This window comes from Pelecanus crispus, chromosome 11 (assembly GCF_030463565.1).
Source record: "Pelecanus crispus isolate bPelCri1 chromosome 11, bPelCri1.pri, whole genome shotgun sequence".
Taxonomy (NCBI): domain Eukaryota; kingdom Metazoa; phylum Chordata; class Aves; order Pelecaniformes; family Pelecanidae; genus Pelecanus; species Pelecanus crispus.
In genome coordinates, this window is record NC_134653.1 from 38,429,283 (window position 1) to 38,446,671 (window position 17,389).

At 44.1% G+C, this 17,389-nt stretch overlaps 1 protein-coding gene across 2 annotated transcripts in view; it reads left to right on the forward strand.

Annotated features, from left to right (window-relative positions):
• The window catches only part of ARVCF (ARVCF delta catenin family member), a 171,274-nt gene that overhangs the window by 84,500 nt on the left and 69,385 nt on the right, over positions 1-17,389 (forward strand). For both annotated transcript variants that reach the window (XM_075719249.1, XM_075719248.1), the window contains exons 3-4: positions 548-1,155; positions 10,662-11,161. In XM_075719249.1, the coding sequence (XP_075575364.1) occupies positions 548-1,155; positions 10,662-11,161 (1,108 nt within the window). The remainder of the gene's footprint in view (positions 1-547; positions 1,156-10,661; positions 11,162-17,389) is intronic.

Genomic DNA, 17,389 nt, shown 5'->3' on the forward strand with positions numbered 1-17,389 from the left:
CCTTTCTGTTTGAGATCATAATTTCCTAAATATTGCTGCCAAATTTGAGCTCCGTGAAGTTACGCAGTGGTACGTATCAGGCAGGAGCATATAACTGTATTTCTGTCAAACTAGAGAATGGGATGTGGTATTTATGCCAATTGTGGGAGGACAGGCTGTGGCTCCTCAACATCATAAAGTCTGCCCTAGGAAAGATGCCTCCTGAAAACATTTTGGGCAAATTTGAACTGGCGTGAAGACTTAGCACTGCTTCCCCCCGCTGTCACATGGCTGCAGTGGTTTTGATTTGGTAGTAAGAGCCCCAGAGTGCACTTAACTGGCTCTATGACCTGTCTTTTCAGCTTTTTATAGAAATATTTTCCCACTATTAAATCCTAAACGTAATAGGTGAACTCATGAGTACATCGGTGCTTCCGTTCAACAGGTGTGTCACTGTAGTGTGCTTTGTGATGCCCTCTCCCCATTTTACTGTTCTAACTCCATGTATGTCTCATCACGTGGTGCAGCAAGGAGAAAATTAACCTATTTATTTGCTACTTCTTCACAGGTTACCAAAATGGTCAAAACAGTCACCACTAGAACAGTGCGTCAGGTGCCACTTGGGCCTGATGGCCTGCCGTCAATGGACGGCTCGTCTCCCATGGGCAGCTACACAGATTCAATAGACAGAAGGTACATGAAGAACGGGGAGCGGTACATCACACCACAAGCATCTTCCACGTTAACCAGATCTTACAACAGCTACAACGATTCTTACCCTGACAGCCACGAAGGCCAGTATCGCCCTTATATCGGTCATGATGGTTACGGAGATCTATCCGATAACTATGGCAGCTTGTCTCGTGGTGTCAACTACCGTCCTCGCTACGCCTACGTGCCAGGAAACAGTTACAGGCCAGATGACGGTAGCTTCACTTTGCCAAGCAGAAGGGATAACTACGGTCCTGTGGCCCAGCCTCAGGTGCCGGTGGGTAGCAATGTTGACTTGAACCGCTCCCAGCCAGAACGCTTCCAGCCAGAGCCCTATGGACTGGAGGATGATAACCGCAGCCTTGGAGTAGATGATGAAGGATACGAACTGGATCCTGATTACTCCACTGTGAACCGGAGGACATCTGCGGGTGTGCCAGAGAGAGGAAGACCTCACAAAGGAAGGTAAAACCCATTTGTTTTTTTTACAATGCTAATCTGCAGCTGTTTTGCTCAGTTGAACATGTACATTTGAACTCCTAACGGTCTGGTACGTTCTGGAATTGCTTGACAGAAAAACAGGTAGAACCCATCATTTCTTTAGACCATAAATGACTGCAAAATGCACACAAAATACAGAAAGGAGTGAGGGTAGTGCTCAAGAACCCTTTCACTGTGTTTCTGGGCTGCTTAGTTTAGGTTGAATTTAGAAAGAGAGAGACCATCTTCTAGAAGAGGGCAAGTTGCTTTTTTTTCCCCTCTTCCTAAAAAAAGAGTTGTGACTGCATCGTGTCGTCCCAGAGCCATCCCACACTATCAAGGTGAGAAGAGGGATTTGTAATCTGTGAGGCTTCTGACAGGTCTGGTTGTGTGCGCATCTGCCAGACAGCAATTCTGCACAGCTGGCTGGGGTTGCAGAGGAGCTGATGCCTTGTTATGTAAAAGCTGTCTTGTGAGGTGTTGGACAACCTCAGCTCCCGGTCCTGTGATAACCACACACCCTCGGCTGCGTGACCAGGTTGTGCTGAACCTCACTGAAGTACTTCAACATTTTGTAAGACCAGATCATTATTTTGTCCTGTGCCTATATAAAGGGGAGATAAGAGTATTTGTGTTGCACTTAATGTAAGTAAAGTGACCGGTCACAAATTACTTCTGGTTCAGTCCCCTTTCCAATGGATATTCTATTTCATGCCATATTTTCTGATCTTAGTTGCTTATGCTGGGCTCACAGCTATCAGGTCTTGCATTTAGAGAAGAAAAAAAACACCAAAACATCAAACAAACCAACCAAACAAAACAAGCTTGGGAAGAGAGTCTTGTTACTCAGCTGAAAGTCATCTTCTGAGTATAAACCTGAAAAACTTGTATACTTTGTTGTCTAAGCAGTGTACAAACTTTTGCATGTGCCTGCATGAAGTCATATCCTCATGATTCATGTTTTGATATGGATTTAGTTCTCATTATTTTCCTTTTGAGTCGGTTCCACAGCTGTAAAGAGAGTCTGGAACCCACCTGCCTCTGTGTAGATGGTCTTTAGCCTTCATGCTTCTGCCCAAAGGCTTCACTCGTCAGCAGTAGTTGTCGGTGGGGCTTGGGTATGCCTTTTTGCTCGTCTTGGAGCGCTCCTACTTGGAGATGTTACGTCGTTCGTGGCTTCATTCATACTTTCGTAGCTCTGTCTTCCTTCACATTTCTGGAAGTTCATTTTGAGGCTAAATGGAATCAAGCAGCTGCAAATTGTCATCTATATTTAAAAAAAGAGAAAAAAAGTATTAAGGCATATCTCCCAGAACCCCCTTCGAGTCCCTTGTGACGTCTTTGATCTTGCAAGCTTACCAGCCAGTGGAACCACATCAGCGTTTTATGGGGCTCAAGGGAATACCTGCAGCCAGTGGGTGCCAAAATACTGATCAGTCTATCAGACTGTAGCTGGTGCTCCCCTGCATCTAAGCAAGTTTACAGTTCTCATTAAAAACAGTCAGGCAGCAGTGCTTTTAAATTTTTATTGACATTTTTCAAACTGTATGCATGATGAATAATTAAATGTATTCTTAGAAACTACCATTTGCATTTTTAAAGTTTTTTAGGTTTTTTGTTTTCTTTGTTTGTTTGGGGTTTTTTTTTAAACATGCCTTTGATTTATTGCTCTTTGCAGTTTGGATAGGACCAATTCACAGTTTTTGTTTTACGTTTCTTTTGTTGAGAGGTTTTTTCCGTATTTACTATGATCAAGAGGCTTTGACAAGTAATTAGCCTGACTGTGGCAGCAAACTTTAGCTGGTGAGAACATAAGAAGATTGTATGAGGGCCTCTTTGTAAGTAGTTACTTTATGACATTTCAAAGAAATACTTGAACAATTCAATAAACCTGCATTTCAGATATGCTACTGATCTGCAAGAAACTAAAGACTACAAATAGCGCTTTGTGCTAGATGAGGGTAATTACTACTTGATTATTCCTCTAGGTTTTTTTAAAATAAGTTATTCCTTGTGAAAATGATTAAATGAATGTGGTAAATCGATGGCACTTTTGATTTCAAAAAGTTTGTACGTGTAGAGTAGGTATAACGACGACACTGTTAGAAGCTTTTCTGCATCACACCAACTTTCAGCTTGAGCATCTTCATGTCACAAACGGAATTCTTCTGCTGGCTAACTCGCTGCGGAAACTTAAGTTATTCTCGCATTCTCCTCCCAGTAAGTGCTGCCCTCATTTGTTAATCGTTTAAAGGTAGAATAAGGATCCCTGCTGCCGGTTCCTGGTTTCGACGCTGCTCTGAGAGGACTGAGCGGAGGCTTCTCCTCTGAATCCGGGGGAGTGGGTCTCGCCCGCTGTGCCATAGGGCGGCAGCCCAGCTGTGTCTGGAGGGGATCCTGGGCAAGGGGATTACAAGTACAGATTGTTCTTTGCTTCCCTCGCCTGCTCCGTTTGATCGCAGAGATAAATATCTATTGTGCTTTCCTTCTGTCATCACCAGCCTCATTTCAAGCTGCTTATATTTCATTTTAAATTGGGGAAAAGCGTGCCTCCTCACAAACATCTACAAATGCAGATAAGCGCACAAAGGCCAATATTCCCTCCATTGGCCCTTCGGTGCTTGTGGCTGGGTTTGTTTCTTGTTTTCTTTTGTAGTGAGTCTCTGCTGTAAGATACATTATTTTCTGCAAGAAGAATACCTGGCACTTAATGTTCCTTTCCTCAGCATGTGCTCTGGTTTGGTTTAGGTCAGATTGCATAATAAATGAGGGTGAGAGAAAGGCTTTTGGGGTGTGTAATGCTGATTTAACATTACTCAAATTTACTTGCGCAGGTATTTACACATCTTTAATTGGCTTTATACCCTTTTTCCCTTCACTTGTAGGTTGCCTTTATTAAACTTGGAGGGTTTTTATTATAGTCTTCAAAAATATGTAGTCTGACGGTGTTGCTAGGTGTTTTATATACAGTTCTTTTTGAAGGAGAGGCAGGAAGTACTGAGTACTTTTCACTTACGAAAACCATCCCTACTGTTATTTGTCTATTTTTCAATCATTGGATTGAAGCTACCAGAAATGAGCAGGAAAAAAGAGCAAGTCATAATCCATCTTATTTTTTAAAATTATCTTCTGTTCAACTTCTCGTTTCTTGCCTCTGATAATTTCTGTCCAGAATGGATCACTAGAGTTTGCACTTGTGCTAGCATTCATGGGACTTCTTTTTCACTAAAAACTTTGGAGCAGATATTGCCAGTATTACTATTCCAGACTAGACAGGATACGAATTTTTTTATGTTGACTAAATCAACAACAAAACAGTTTTCTGCTGTTGAATTTTCTACGACAGAAGCCTGATCTAAGAGACTGAGACTATATTTGGTGGTCACTTCATGGTCCCAGTTCTTATTACCAGGAAACAGCCAGATTTTAGATTAAATAACAGAAGCAAGAGAGACCTGGCGTTACAGTGATGTACAGACAGTACGAGAATGTTGGTATTATGCTCATGTTAGTCACATTCTGCTTCTGGTGTCTTTTTTCAATCTAGAATATAAAGGCTTATATTTGTAGAATAAACCTTCAGTCAGCGCTTGTGGCCCACCTTCCCCCGTTGCAAGAGCGGTCTCACAGCAGCAGCCGTGCAGGCATCCTTGAGGCTGGGGAGATCCCTGTTCCTGGAGGTCGGCCTCTGTGGCTTAATGACCGACCGCAGGGGTAGTGCCAGGATGCAGGCACCACTGGGATGTTCTCCGGTTCGGGGCAGGAGCGTGTGGACATGCCTGGCAGAACGGGGTGAAGCAAAAAAATGCGGTCAGTGTGGGAAAGATTTGGGTTTTTTCTGAGGCTCCTTCTTAGAGTGAATTTGATCTCAGTTGTTTGATCTTCTGGTAGCAGAAGACTGACGTACAGCTGAGTTTTATGTGGCAGGCAGCAACCTGGGTCATCTCATCCGTTAGCGGCGTTTAGGTGGTTCCAGTCAAGGGCATTTTGGTGTTTTAACCACGTGGCCCATAACTCAGGCTCATCTTGGCAGAGAACTCACTCCGGTTTTGAGTCGTCTTGGGCATCCTCCTGTCGGGGAGCAGAGGCTGGCAAAAGTAGGACCTCGTTCTGCAAAGTCTTTGGCTTTTCTGTTCAATGTTTGGCACAAAGTTCCCTACTGAAATCCCAAGCCTTCCTGGTCTTTTATCCTAAGCGGACACCAGCTGCAAACTGTGATGAATGTAACACTGCTATAAATTGTTGAGGATTAAATTGGTAAATCCTTCACCTGTTTACTCAAATGTGCCTGTGTTGAAGCCACAAGGAAGATGATAAATCCACAAGCTCTCTCCCAGTTTTTGTCTGTGCTAGAATGCCTTTCGATCAATCCCCTGAGACAGGTGATGAGCGAGACCCACAGCATCCTGAAAACTCTGCTGCCTTGCTGCAAACAGATGGAAGGCAAGATGCTTGTAGGCAGTAACTCTGGCATGCGACCAGACCTCTTCAGTCCCGAGAGCGAAGGGCTCTTGGCCTCCTGAGCGCAGACGACTGAATCGCTGCAGCTCTCCTCGGTCCTCCTTCTGCGTCAAGTGGCTTGCCTTGCCGACGTAGCGGGTGTGAAAGTGAAAAATGGCACTTGGCCCCCCGAGTCCCACTCGGAAGGATGATTTCTTTACTCTCTGTGTGTAAATGTGTTGCTGATGTTGCTCATTTGTCTTCAGAAGCTGGGTGCGCGTTGACTCCCTGGCAGACGCTTGCTTTTGACTTCCTCGCGCTCTGCCTCGCTGCGCCGCTCTGGCCCCCGCGCCCCCGTTAAGAGGGCGATGGGACTCGGCCTGGGCCAGGCCCTCGCGGGGAGCGGGGATCTCCGTCTGCCGGGGCAGGCGAGGGCCTGGCGGCGGTTCTGCGTGCTGCTGCCTGAGCACTTGCTTCGCTCCTCTGCGGTGATCTGTTCTGGTAAACAGCTTGCCTTCGATGTCTGCTTCGATGCCTTCGAAGCAACGGCAGAGCTGATGTTTTACAAGGGAAGCTCTATCAGGAACAGTGTGGCCAGCAGGAGCAGGGAGGTGATTGTGCCCCTGTGCTCGGCGCTGGTGAGGCCGCACCTGGAATGCTGTGTCCAGTTTTGGGCCCCTCAGCACAAGAAGGACATTGGGGTGCTGGAGCGTGTCCAGAGAAGGGCAGCGGATCTGGGGCAGGGTCTGGAGCACAGGGCTGGTGGGGAGCGGCTGGGGGAGCTGGGGGTGTTCAGCCTGGAGAAGAGGAGGCTGAGGGGAGACCTGATCGCTCTCTGCAACTGCCTGACAGGAGGGGGCAGGGAGGTGGGTGTTGGGCTCTGCTCCCACGTAGTTAGCAATAGGACGAGAGGAAATGGGCTCAAGCTGCGTCAGGGGAGGTTTAGGTTGGAAATTAGGAAAATTTTCTTCACAGAAAGGGTGATCAAGCATTGGAACAGGCTGCCCAGAGAGGTGGGGGAGTCCCCATCCCTGGAGGGGTTCAAAAAACGGGCAGAGGTGGCACTTGGGGACATGGTTCAGTCTGGTCTACCCTTGGTTGGCTTAGAGTAGACTTGGTAGTGTAGGTTACTGGTTGGACTGGGTGATCTTGAAGGTCTTTTCCAACCTAAACAATTCTATGATTCTATGATTTTAAATACCTCAGGATTCCCTTCCTTTAATTACAGTGTGGGTTGTTTCGTGGGTTTTTTATTTTTCGTCTTTTTTTTTTTTTTTTTTTAAACCTTCTCCAGACTTGATCACTGTATTTAGGCCACATGAATCTGAATTAGTGTGGTACTTGCCTTCACTGAGCTTCCTTGTGCAGCCCTTAAGTTCACACCAGGGTCTCGGAGTCTCTAGGCAATTATTCAGGGTCTGGAAGGGTCAGGTGTCCAGGTGTTATCTTTGCTGCCAGGCAGTCATGGGGTTTTGTTACTGGCGCGTTACCCAGCGGCTCTTGAGGCTGCGTCACCCTGCAGAGGTGTGCTGGCTCCGACCTGCGTGGGCTTGTTTCAGCAATAGCGTTTCTTGTCTTCATCCTTTCTCTGCAAATACTTGAGACCCCGTCTTGCTTCGAAGTAGCTGTCTTTGTGTACCAAAATGGTCGTGGCAGGCGTGCAATCCTGTTTTTCCGCTAAGGAGACCGTCCGGCGGAGTCAGGGGTTGGCAGGAGCAGAGTTACAGGCGAACGGTTCATGTAAGAACGGGACTGTGTGAAAATGCCGGCAGTTGTTAGAAGTCACTTGTGGTGCAGGGCCGGCTTCCTTGAGGATGCGTCGCTTCTGCCGCGGGGACGGGGCCGGCAGCGTGCGCCGCGGTCGCCGCTTCGCCACGGAGCCGTAGCTGGTGGGCTCTGTGCTGCCGTCCGCACCGCCGCCTGCGTGACTCGCCTGAAAGCTCCCGCAGCTCTCCGTGCCCACGGCGCTCGGGAAGGCAGCCTCTGCCCCGCAGCACGCAACACTCGGCGTCTTCCCACGTCCTGTCCCGCCCCAGCTCTGTGTCCTGGGGCCTCCGGCCGAGAGGCGTCACCAAAGCCTACTGGCTGTCCCTGGCGCATCAGCAGATTTGTAACACAATAGAAGAAAACCCACTTTTTTTTTTTTAAAAAAAAAAAAGCTTTGTTAGAATAAGTAGCAAGTTGAGATGTGACCTTCCTTTCTTCCTTTTTTTTTAGTGACCGATTCTTTACTTCAAGTATTCACATTCATGTTTAACAACTAGCGGTTGACAATTAAAAAAAAGTTAGTATTGTTGGTACAGGAGTTACGTGGTGCTCTCTGCTGTCATGGCAGCGCTGCAATCTAAAGTCCTAACTCTGAAGTTTTATTTTGGGCCAATGTAATGAAACCAAGGAGCTTTATGTGGCACAGGGGCGAGGATACAGCAGGAGGAAGATGGGCCCATCTGCGTGGTTCTGTTTGGAAGGCTTCGTGGAAATAATGCAAACAAACTGCATCCCAAGACAATAATTATCTTTGTGTATTTGCATGGATGAGAAGAAGAGAGAAACTTAATCGTGCAGGTGTAATTGAGGTGGTGTGCAGTTATCTCACAGGGCTGAGGCGTGCTGGATTGCGAGTTACCAAGTCAAGCAAGCAACAGCTGTGCAGAGGGCAATTATTAAAACTAATCTCCTGCTACTTTTCCTTTATGCAGTCAATAAGAATTTAACATAAGGATGAGTTTGAGAAATGAGTTTTTGTTGTAGTTTTAATGCTGATTGTCCCAAATTTGCATATGTAAAAGCAGAATTTTGTTTGAGGAGTAGTTAAGGGGGTTTGTTATTACTTCTGCCCTGCGTATATGCACAAAAGTAAATCTTTTCAATGTTGTTACTTTCTTCTTGGAATGATGGAAACAGCTTTGTTCTGTAGCAGAAAATACAGCGGCTCTCCAGACATTGTAAATTACTGCGTAGAGCAAGTACTGAATTATACATACACAAATAACTGCATTGATAAAAGGATTTCTTCAGACTCATTCTGAATACTGGCCCGTTTTTATCCTTTCATTCAGTTTATGGTTTAGAACAGCAATTAAAGCAACTTAAAGTCGGTAGAGGCACTTTTAACATTAAAAGCGTTAATTGTACAAGACTAAATTCAGTCTCCACCTCCGGTTGCTCTTCTCCTCGGAGTCTAGTTTAATTAGCAGTCCCTTTAGGATAACAGCAAGCTCCATTTTCTTTCCGAGTTCTAATGGTCTATACTTCCTTCAGCACAACGTAAATCGTTCGCTAACATCAGTCAGTGCTTAAAATGAAAGTTTTTAAGAATCGTTTGGTAGCAATTAAAACTGTTTGCTTGACTGAGGTAACTACAATATTGAGATAGTAGATAATCTGTCCAGGAAAAAACAGTATGGCAAAAAGCAGCTGCTGTTTTAAAAAAAACATAAAAGTCAGTTTATGTTGACATCTATCAAGAGTAGTATTAGAGGGAAGGGAGGACGAAGAAGAAGAATCTTCTAGACTTGAGGTTTAAAACAGTGGGATTAATTGGCGTTTCGATTCCTCTCCCCAGTGGGTCACCTCAGCCCTTCGTCCTCCTCAGCCGGGTTAGCGAGCTGGCCTGAGCCTCCGGGGCAGAGCCCGAGAGAGGACGCGTTGCAAAGCTGAAGGCGTTCGGGGGAGCTCCCCACTGTCAGGTGCAAGGCCCCTTATCGCCCTGGGGGCTTTTTCACACATAAAATTGAAGAATTGGTGCCCAGGGGGTCACTGTGCGCGAGCTTCAGATCTCCTTTTGTACTTCTCCCAAGGGCGTAGCTCCTGTCTCGCGGGCGGGTGCGCCGCGCGTCCGCTGGCGCTCCCCTGCACGAACTGCGCGTGTGCGGCGGATGAAAGGTGTCACTCTGAATAAGGGACGAAGCATATCGGTGAATCTCAAAAACAAATTCTGGAGCTGTAAATGTCTTTCCTTACAAATCTCTTGCAGAAATGTTCTGTCTTTAGCAGCTAGTTGTAGGGGGGGGGGATCTTTTTCTGAAGGTTAGAGATCATAGTCGCAGCGGTGGTTCTTAAAGAAAAGGAAGTATTTGTCAAATACTGATTATTTTTTTTTTTCCTTAAAGAATATGGGCAATTGTAGTGTGAGAATGCACTGTGTTAGAATATTTTCAACTGTGTTGACTAGCTTTGCCCTTTGTGCGGGCTAGGACAGTAATGTCCAAGTAGGCACGTTAGCTGGCCATGACTGACCTTACTGCAGTTACAGAGAGTGGATTATGGCACAACAAGATGGGTGCCATTCATTCTAGCGCTGTAGGTGATCTCAAGAGTGTCTAACATCCAGGTTAGTTGCTGATCTGGAAGAAAGTACAGGACTTGTTTTGGATGTCCAGCAAATTACTCCGGTCTTAAAAGCTGGACCCAGGTCTCTTGACCGTCAGCCTCTTACCTGTATTCCAAATGATTCTGTACCAGGTAGACTTTTGTTCCATGCTTGGATTCAGGACTTGGGTTTTCCATCATCTTTGACATTGTCATGTGTATTGATTAATTCAGTGTACTTGCGGAGCATCAGCATGGAAGTGTAGTGGAACTTCTCAGACTCGCTGAAAAGTGTCTGTGGTCTCTGCCCAGGCCTCAAATGCCTTTAATTAGAGTTTTGGTTTGTTGCAGAAGTAGCAGCATTAACAAAGCTCAGTGTTTCCTGCTAAATGTAATCCAGCTCTATCATAATTGTTTTGCTAAGTGACCAAAACGAAAGCAATCTGTTTGATGACTTGCAGTTCCTGTCATCGTTTTCGTTGCTAGCCAAACAAATGCTGTGCTGTAGTCCCATCACTGCTGAGTACTTGGCCATGGTTAATTTTCAAGTTACTACAAATAAATTATTTGAAAGTGTAAATACGCTGCCTCTAATGATGTTTGCAGTATTAAAAGGTTTGCTCGTAGCTGAAATCTCCATGCTAACTCAGAGGTACAGAGTGTTTAAATGTGCTTTTTTTTTTCTTTGTCCCGTCCCCCCCCCCCCCCCCCCTTTCTTTTGGGACTGTTGCTTCTTACAGGGGCTACGATGACCCCATCGAGACAGAGATGGTTGAAGAGAGGATACCTTACCTTCACGGTGGCTACGCAGCACCGCTGGCACAGCCGGAGAGAGGAAGCATGGCGAGTATTGACCGTCTGGGGAAGCGCTCCCCCTCCATTGACAGCATTCGTAAGGACCCCAGGTGGAGGGACCCTGACCTCCCTGAAGTGATTGCCATGCTCAGCCACCCTATTGATCCCGTCAAGTCTAACGCCGCAGCCTACCTGCAGCACTTGTGCTACGAGAATGATAAAATCAAAAAGGACGTGAGGCACCTTAAAGGGATACCTATCTTGGTGGGCCTTCTTGACCACCCAAAGCCGGAGGTCCACCGTAAAGCCTGTGGGGCGCTCAGAAACATCTCCTATGGGAAGGATAACGAAAACAAGGTGGCTATAAAGAACTGTGATGGGATCCCCGCATTGATCAGACTATTGCGAAAAACAAATGACATGGAAGTCAGAGAGCTAATTACAGGTCAGTGTCTGTAGTTTCTTTGATGAATTATCCTTTAGAGGAGTCCTTTCAGCTTCAGGAACAAGAATTTCTGGAGATCGGAGCATCGAAGGAGAATTTAGATGGCTGGCTGCAGCTGTTTCTTTAGCTGCACCACGTTTGTGGTGTGAGAAAGCCCGAGGCAAACGTGCCCTTCGGGAGGAAATCGCGATCATCTGTGCATGTAGCACGCTCGGGTTTCCCTGGCTGCTGAGGGATGAATGATGCTTCTTGGATGTAGTGTGCGAGTGCGCGTGGTTGGCTTACCGAAGCTTAAATGAGTTATAGCAACTTCACTGGCAGGTAATTTGTAGTGCACTTGCCCTCAGCGTGTTATAATCACGAGGTAAGATATGCTAATCTAAAACTTTCCTTGTTAATCTCTTACAAAACAATCCTGCTGCCATGTCCCCACTACTTCATATTGATGGAACAGTCAGTCTCCTCAGAAACACTTCCAGCCCCCCGGTGCTGGGGACTCTGAGGCTGTATATAAAGCTGCAGCACTTCTGGGCTGGAAAACTCAGATTTCAAGGAGTGTAGAGTCTGCTGTCGAGATGCTCTGGACACAGGGTTTGCTTGTTGCAATAATCAGAAAAGGGAGAATTACATTTTGAAGTTACTGAGTTTGTGCACACTTTGCAGGGAGTATTCAATCACTTATAACTCCATAATTCAACCTGTTTTTTATTTGAACTTAGTCTTGGACATTGTCCAAAAAGAGTAATAAAGTATATGCCAAGTTTCTAAGTTCAGCCATTAAGTGGAAGAGGGTGGAAAAGTATGTCAGCTCTTAAACTAAGGAGAAATATATTGTTCTTCAGTCTCCCATAACTCATGAGGAGTGAAATGGATTTCCCTTTCTCTTCTCAGAAGCAGCAGGGGATGTTTGGATGGAGATCGGGGCAGTTGCAATGAATTTCGGTGCCAGAACAGAATTTTTCAGAAAGTTTTGTGAATGCGAAAATGGATCCAGGGCTGAAACTGTTTAGCTACCTTGTCAGTGTTAGATTCCCCAGGCAGACCCTGTTGCAAACATGGATTAAGCCATTAGAAGTAAACATCATAATTCTGTAATCGCCTCAAAAAAATCATAGCAGCTCTCCCAAGGTTTTACTGGTAATCATAATTCTCTGAGATGAACAGTGGCCTTGGGTGTTCCAACTGTTCTTCCCCAGCCATTATAGGATATTTAGCAAACCAGGTCTAAAAACACAGTGTAGAAACTAGCAGGGATATTTTTGCAGTCCTTTTCCAGTGAGGTGGTAAGGGAGAGCTGTCTGTCTTGTCAGAGAACCTCTAAGTAGTATGTGCTGGCTGTGCTTTGATTGCTGCCTGTGCTTTGTCTCTTAACATGGAAACTCTGCAGGTAGTATTTATTTTCCATTTGTTGCACTCATTTAGTATGATGGCTGACTTAATTTTTGTTTTTTAATAAAGAATATCTGTTTACTGTTCTAGTTTACTCAAAACTCATTTCTGGAGTGCTGAGAAGGGCTGAATTTATTTCTTTAGGTTCAAGAAGGGAGAAGCCAGTCTATAATTTACTCTGAAGGAATGTCATTGTAATCCTAAGTGGTAATCAGTCACTTTTGAGATGGCAAAAACAAACTGGATGTTTTTCCTTTTCGCTCTAAATGGCGATTGCTTTGATTTCCAGTTGATTAATTAGTTTCACAGTTCAAATGCATTTTATTTGACAGTAGCTCCTGCTAATTAAATGTAGTATTTTTATTCCACTTTGGTTTTTTGCTATTTAAAGTTCTTCATTTCCCCTTACTGAGAAACACTAGGAATACCGAGGGCATTAACCTAAACAGATGTCCAGCAACAGATGATGTGCATTTAATCTCCACCTAACCAGGAATAATTTCATTCCACTTCTGAAATGATATCACCAGATCCGGTGCGAGACATTCAAGCATCAGTGTAGAAGAGAAGAGTATTCCAGCAATGCCTCTGTGCCTGATGCTGGTGTACTTGCAGTCAGTGTTCAAAGCCTCGGCTGATAATGTGGAATTGTCCATTCGAAAAATGAGCTCCAGAAGTCAGCAGGGAGAAACAAGAGCTAGCTTGAAGTGCAAAGGGAGCGTTCAGCCAGGGCTGCTACAAAAGGACTGTGTTTTGCAGCCTCCAAAATTCAGATCACAATTCTGATGTTTTTGTGGTAGGAATCTTGACTCCCTATCCGGGTACTTTTCCCTAGTGAGAACCCAAAGTCTAACCCCAAAGTCTAACTTTGCCATGAAAGTTTCTCATTCTGTCTGGAGTGAAGTCTCTGGGGACCTCTGCAGCAATGCAAAAAAAAAAAAAAAGAAGAGCACACAGGGTTTGCTTGTTTATTTCTTTTAACAGGCTGCAAGTTCAAGTTCGGTATGACACATTGACTCTTCTGTGGTTTAATATTTCTTTAACTCAATACTGGCTGCTTTTTGAAAGCTGAGTAGTCATCGTCAGCTGGTCATCCCAGATGTGGATGAATGATAAAATAATCAGTAATTTAAAGAAATTGAAGTAAATCAGATGTTGAAATTTCAGAGCACTTCCAGTCTTGAAGTTTTGCTTCTCTGTGCAGGACAGGAGGTACATGGGAGCATGCAGGACGACACATTATTTGCAGCTGGAGAGGGTGCTTTCTGGCAAGAGAGCGCATCATTCTCATCTAATTTGAGAGTCAGTCCTTGGCTTCAGTACAGCTCCGTGGCCTCTCATTAACTTGGTGGTCTGACGCGGCAGCCGCAGCTGTCCAGAACAGCATGAACCAGGCCAGCCAGCTGGGTCTGGTCAGCGGGTTAATGGAGTGGGAAGGAAGCTGCACCAATATGTTAAAAACACAGAAGAGGTAGATGCCGCGGCAGGGGAGCATGAGGGAGGAATCGGACGTGTGACGCTCAGCGCTGAATGAGCGAGACTTGATGTGTCACGAGTGTTCGCTTGACTGCTTCCCAGAATATATGTTTTGGGGAACGCAAGTTAGACAAACGTGTTGACGTGCAATTTTGGAAGCAGGCTGAGTATACTGATACAACACTACTGCCAGAATAAGCAAGTCTGTAGCTTTTTTCTTTCAGATAGCGCTGGTTTTAGCAGAATTTGAAAACTGTCTCTGGGTTAATGCCATATCTGCTTTACCAGATGTTCTCGATATATCTGCAAATGGCACTAAAACATGATGTCCCTCAAGGTAAGACAGATACATGAGGCATGTAAAAATACCGTCAAAACTCAAGATACAATCATAAAACACGACAGATTTCTTTCTTTTTGAAGCGTGGAGTTACAAAATGTCTTCCCTCTACTGCACTGAGAAAAGCTGGATTTAGTGTCCATAAGTAAATCACGAGTAGACTTGTGGTGAGAAATATTCCACAGATTTCTTCCTTGCACCCCTTTCTAGCTTTCTGGTCTTGGAACTGTACTACTGAACTTTCAGTGGATCATTTTCTTGAGAAACAGAGAGAAATGAGGATTCAGATGATAAGGAATTAAATCTGTTCTGATTGGGAAAGCTGCAAAAGTTTTATCTTGAGTGATAAGGGGTTTTTTTGCGGAGCAAATGTTCCCATCAGATATGCAAGACCAAAATTCTATTACATTCTTTGAAAAGCAATCAGAACTTGGTAGCTTTAATGAATAATTTTGTTCTTTGTGAGAACATTGAAAGTAATTTTGTTGTTTAACGACATTGCACTGACTTTAAGTGGTGCAGAACGTGATTTCCCTCATGCTGTATGTTGCCAAACTGGTTTTAATTGAAAAATGACTGACCTTCTAAGTGCTCTGCGGAGGAAATATTTTGATCTAATACTATAATAGAAATTTGCAGATTGATCAGCTTGCTCAGAATTTACGCCTTCTGGGCATTTATGTATGCTAAGATCCTGTCAGCAGATCAGACACTAACTTCTCTTTGAAGTACCATGCTGTCTTGAACTTTCTGATTACAGATGAGCTTACTCCTTCCGTTTTCTGTTAGAAAACTTGTCAGAAGAAGGTCTCTTGGCATGGTGTATTCCGTGGCACAGTCGTTCATGCTGAGGTTCTAAACTTGACCACTACTTCACTTGACGAAGCACAGCTCCCATCTTCGGGACGTAGAAAGACACAGGTCTGTCACACACATGCACACGGGACCAACACGCGACGAGGTCCTCGGTGAACGTAATGCAGAGCACTTTATTTTCCCAAATGCTAAATGTTTTAGTATGGACCATAGATACAGAATTAAGCAGCTTCTTCATCTAATTTCTTGGTGACGTTGGATTTTTGCAAGTAAGCAAGCACAGCAGGAAAAGATTTCCCTTGGCTTTCTGAAGACAACAGCATGTGTTCTGCCACAGTTCCTTTAGAAATCTTGTCACAGCTCCAAGGACATGGAGATTTAGGAAATTATGGCTGTAGCCCTAATCCTTTTTAATATTACGTAAATCATATAGCTGTGTTCGTAGTAACTTTTAACATATTTTTACAATAATCAGTACTTTTGAGATAAAAACTTGTAGGTATTATCCCTGCTTCACATGCTGAAAGAGTAGAGGTAATGGTTGTAGTTAGAAAAATATAAGTATATTACAAATAGTATTTATGAATAAATTAAAGATTGATCATGATTGTGATCATATTCTGAAAAGCAATAGTTCATCTTCTTTCTCTAGTCCTAAAATTCATGCACTGTGGTCAAAAAGGCCAATAACTGTAGTGAAAGCGCATGGGAAATTTAGATAACTTCATTTCCCTTATACTGCTGTGTTAGTGACTTGTTTTCTCTCGAGTGCTATTTGTTTGAATTGATTAAACTTAAGAGTTTTAAAAACGGTGTCTCCGGCTTGTTAGATCATTAGTGTGTTATGCTAATAGAGACAGGGAATGATTTTTAAAGATGGACGTCGAACTTACAGGGACTTCATTTTTTTTTTTTTTTTTTTTAAAACTCAGGTTTTCTCTCACACTGCTAAAACCTACAGTCTGATCTGAATTTGTTCACTTTTTTTTCAAGTTTCTGTGGCTTCCACTCTCAGTGTCTTTTCCATGGAATTTGTTTTCTCAAGAGCTGAAAGGATGCTGGGATTTAGACCTCTTCGTTTCATAATTTTGAATAAGAAAAATGTATTGTCACTGTTTATGTTCTGTATCCCATCTTGTGGAATATTTTCCCAATGAAGTCAACCTCGAATCTGAATTTTTTTTTCTCTGCCTTTGGAACCACAAAATTCCCCCATCACTGTTTATCTTGGGCTACCCTTCTGTTAAGTGCTGCACATTTTCCTTCACTGAATGCTGTACAACAGAGGGATTCTTTTGGTTTTCCCTACGCAGCCATCAAGGAGAATATTATAAATTTAAGTGGCTTGACATTTTTGTATAATTTGAAGAACTTTGTGCCTTTTTGTTTTTTAATATAGTAGGACTGTGTTTTATTCTCCTTCACAGTTTGTTGGTGTTTTCTATGAAACATCTGGGAGATGGGAGGCAGATGAGAAATTGAAAAACTTCTAAACTGTTGGGTTTTTTCTTCAGAGAGGATGGAGGAAAGGCGTTCCGTCTAACTTTGGTCCCTGTTGTCTGGTAGCCACTCAATGAGACTGAGTCAAAATGTGTTTGCCCGAAGTGGTTCATTGCATAAATTGCCTTCATCCTCTTAATGAACCTTCTGGATGAGTATGTTTGAGATGCTTCCGCAGGGGCAGGTAGTTCTGTCGGTCTGGGTGGGGTCTCTAGCATCAGCAAAGCTGCCTCGTGTGTGGTAGATTGGCAGGCTTGTGCTGTTTTCAGTGTTGCAATCCGCTTAGAATGCTGTTGAATCCCAGTTGCATTTAGTCCTTGAAATAACTACCGGTGAATGAGATATAGGAGAAGAGGGAGTTTGGAGGTGAGGACTTTATTTTACACATTGGGGTTGAAGGTATTGAAATCTAGACACAAATCTCTAAGTCTTAAAAGAAGCAAAAGATTTGAGCACTGGAAAACTTTTGTACAATCCTGTACTGTTAGAGGAAATTTTTGGAAATTTTACAGGTGTTTTTGGCTTTTTAAGTATATGTCTGCCTCATTCTTAAGCAGTGAAATTTGCCTTTGTAGTTTCACACTACGCATAACACATTATGTCACTCCTCCAGGAAAGAGGAAAAGGCAGAATCTCATTTCAGGTGCAAAAGTAGTATGTGCACTTAAGGAAAGGGCTCTTAAATATGAACGGCTCTCAGATTTTAA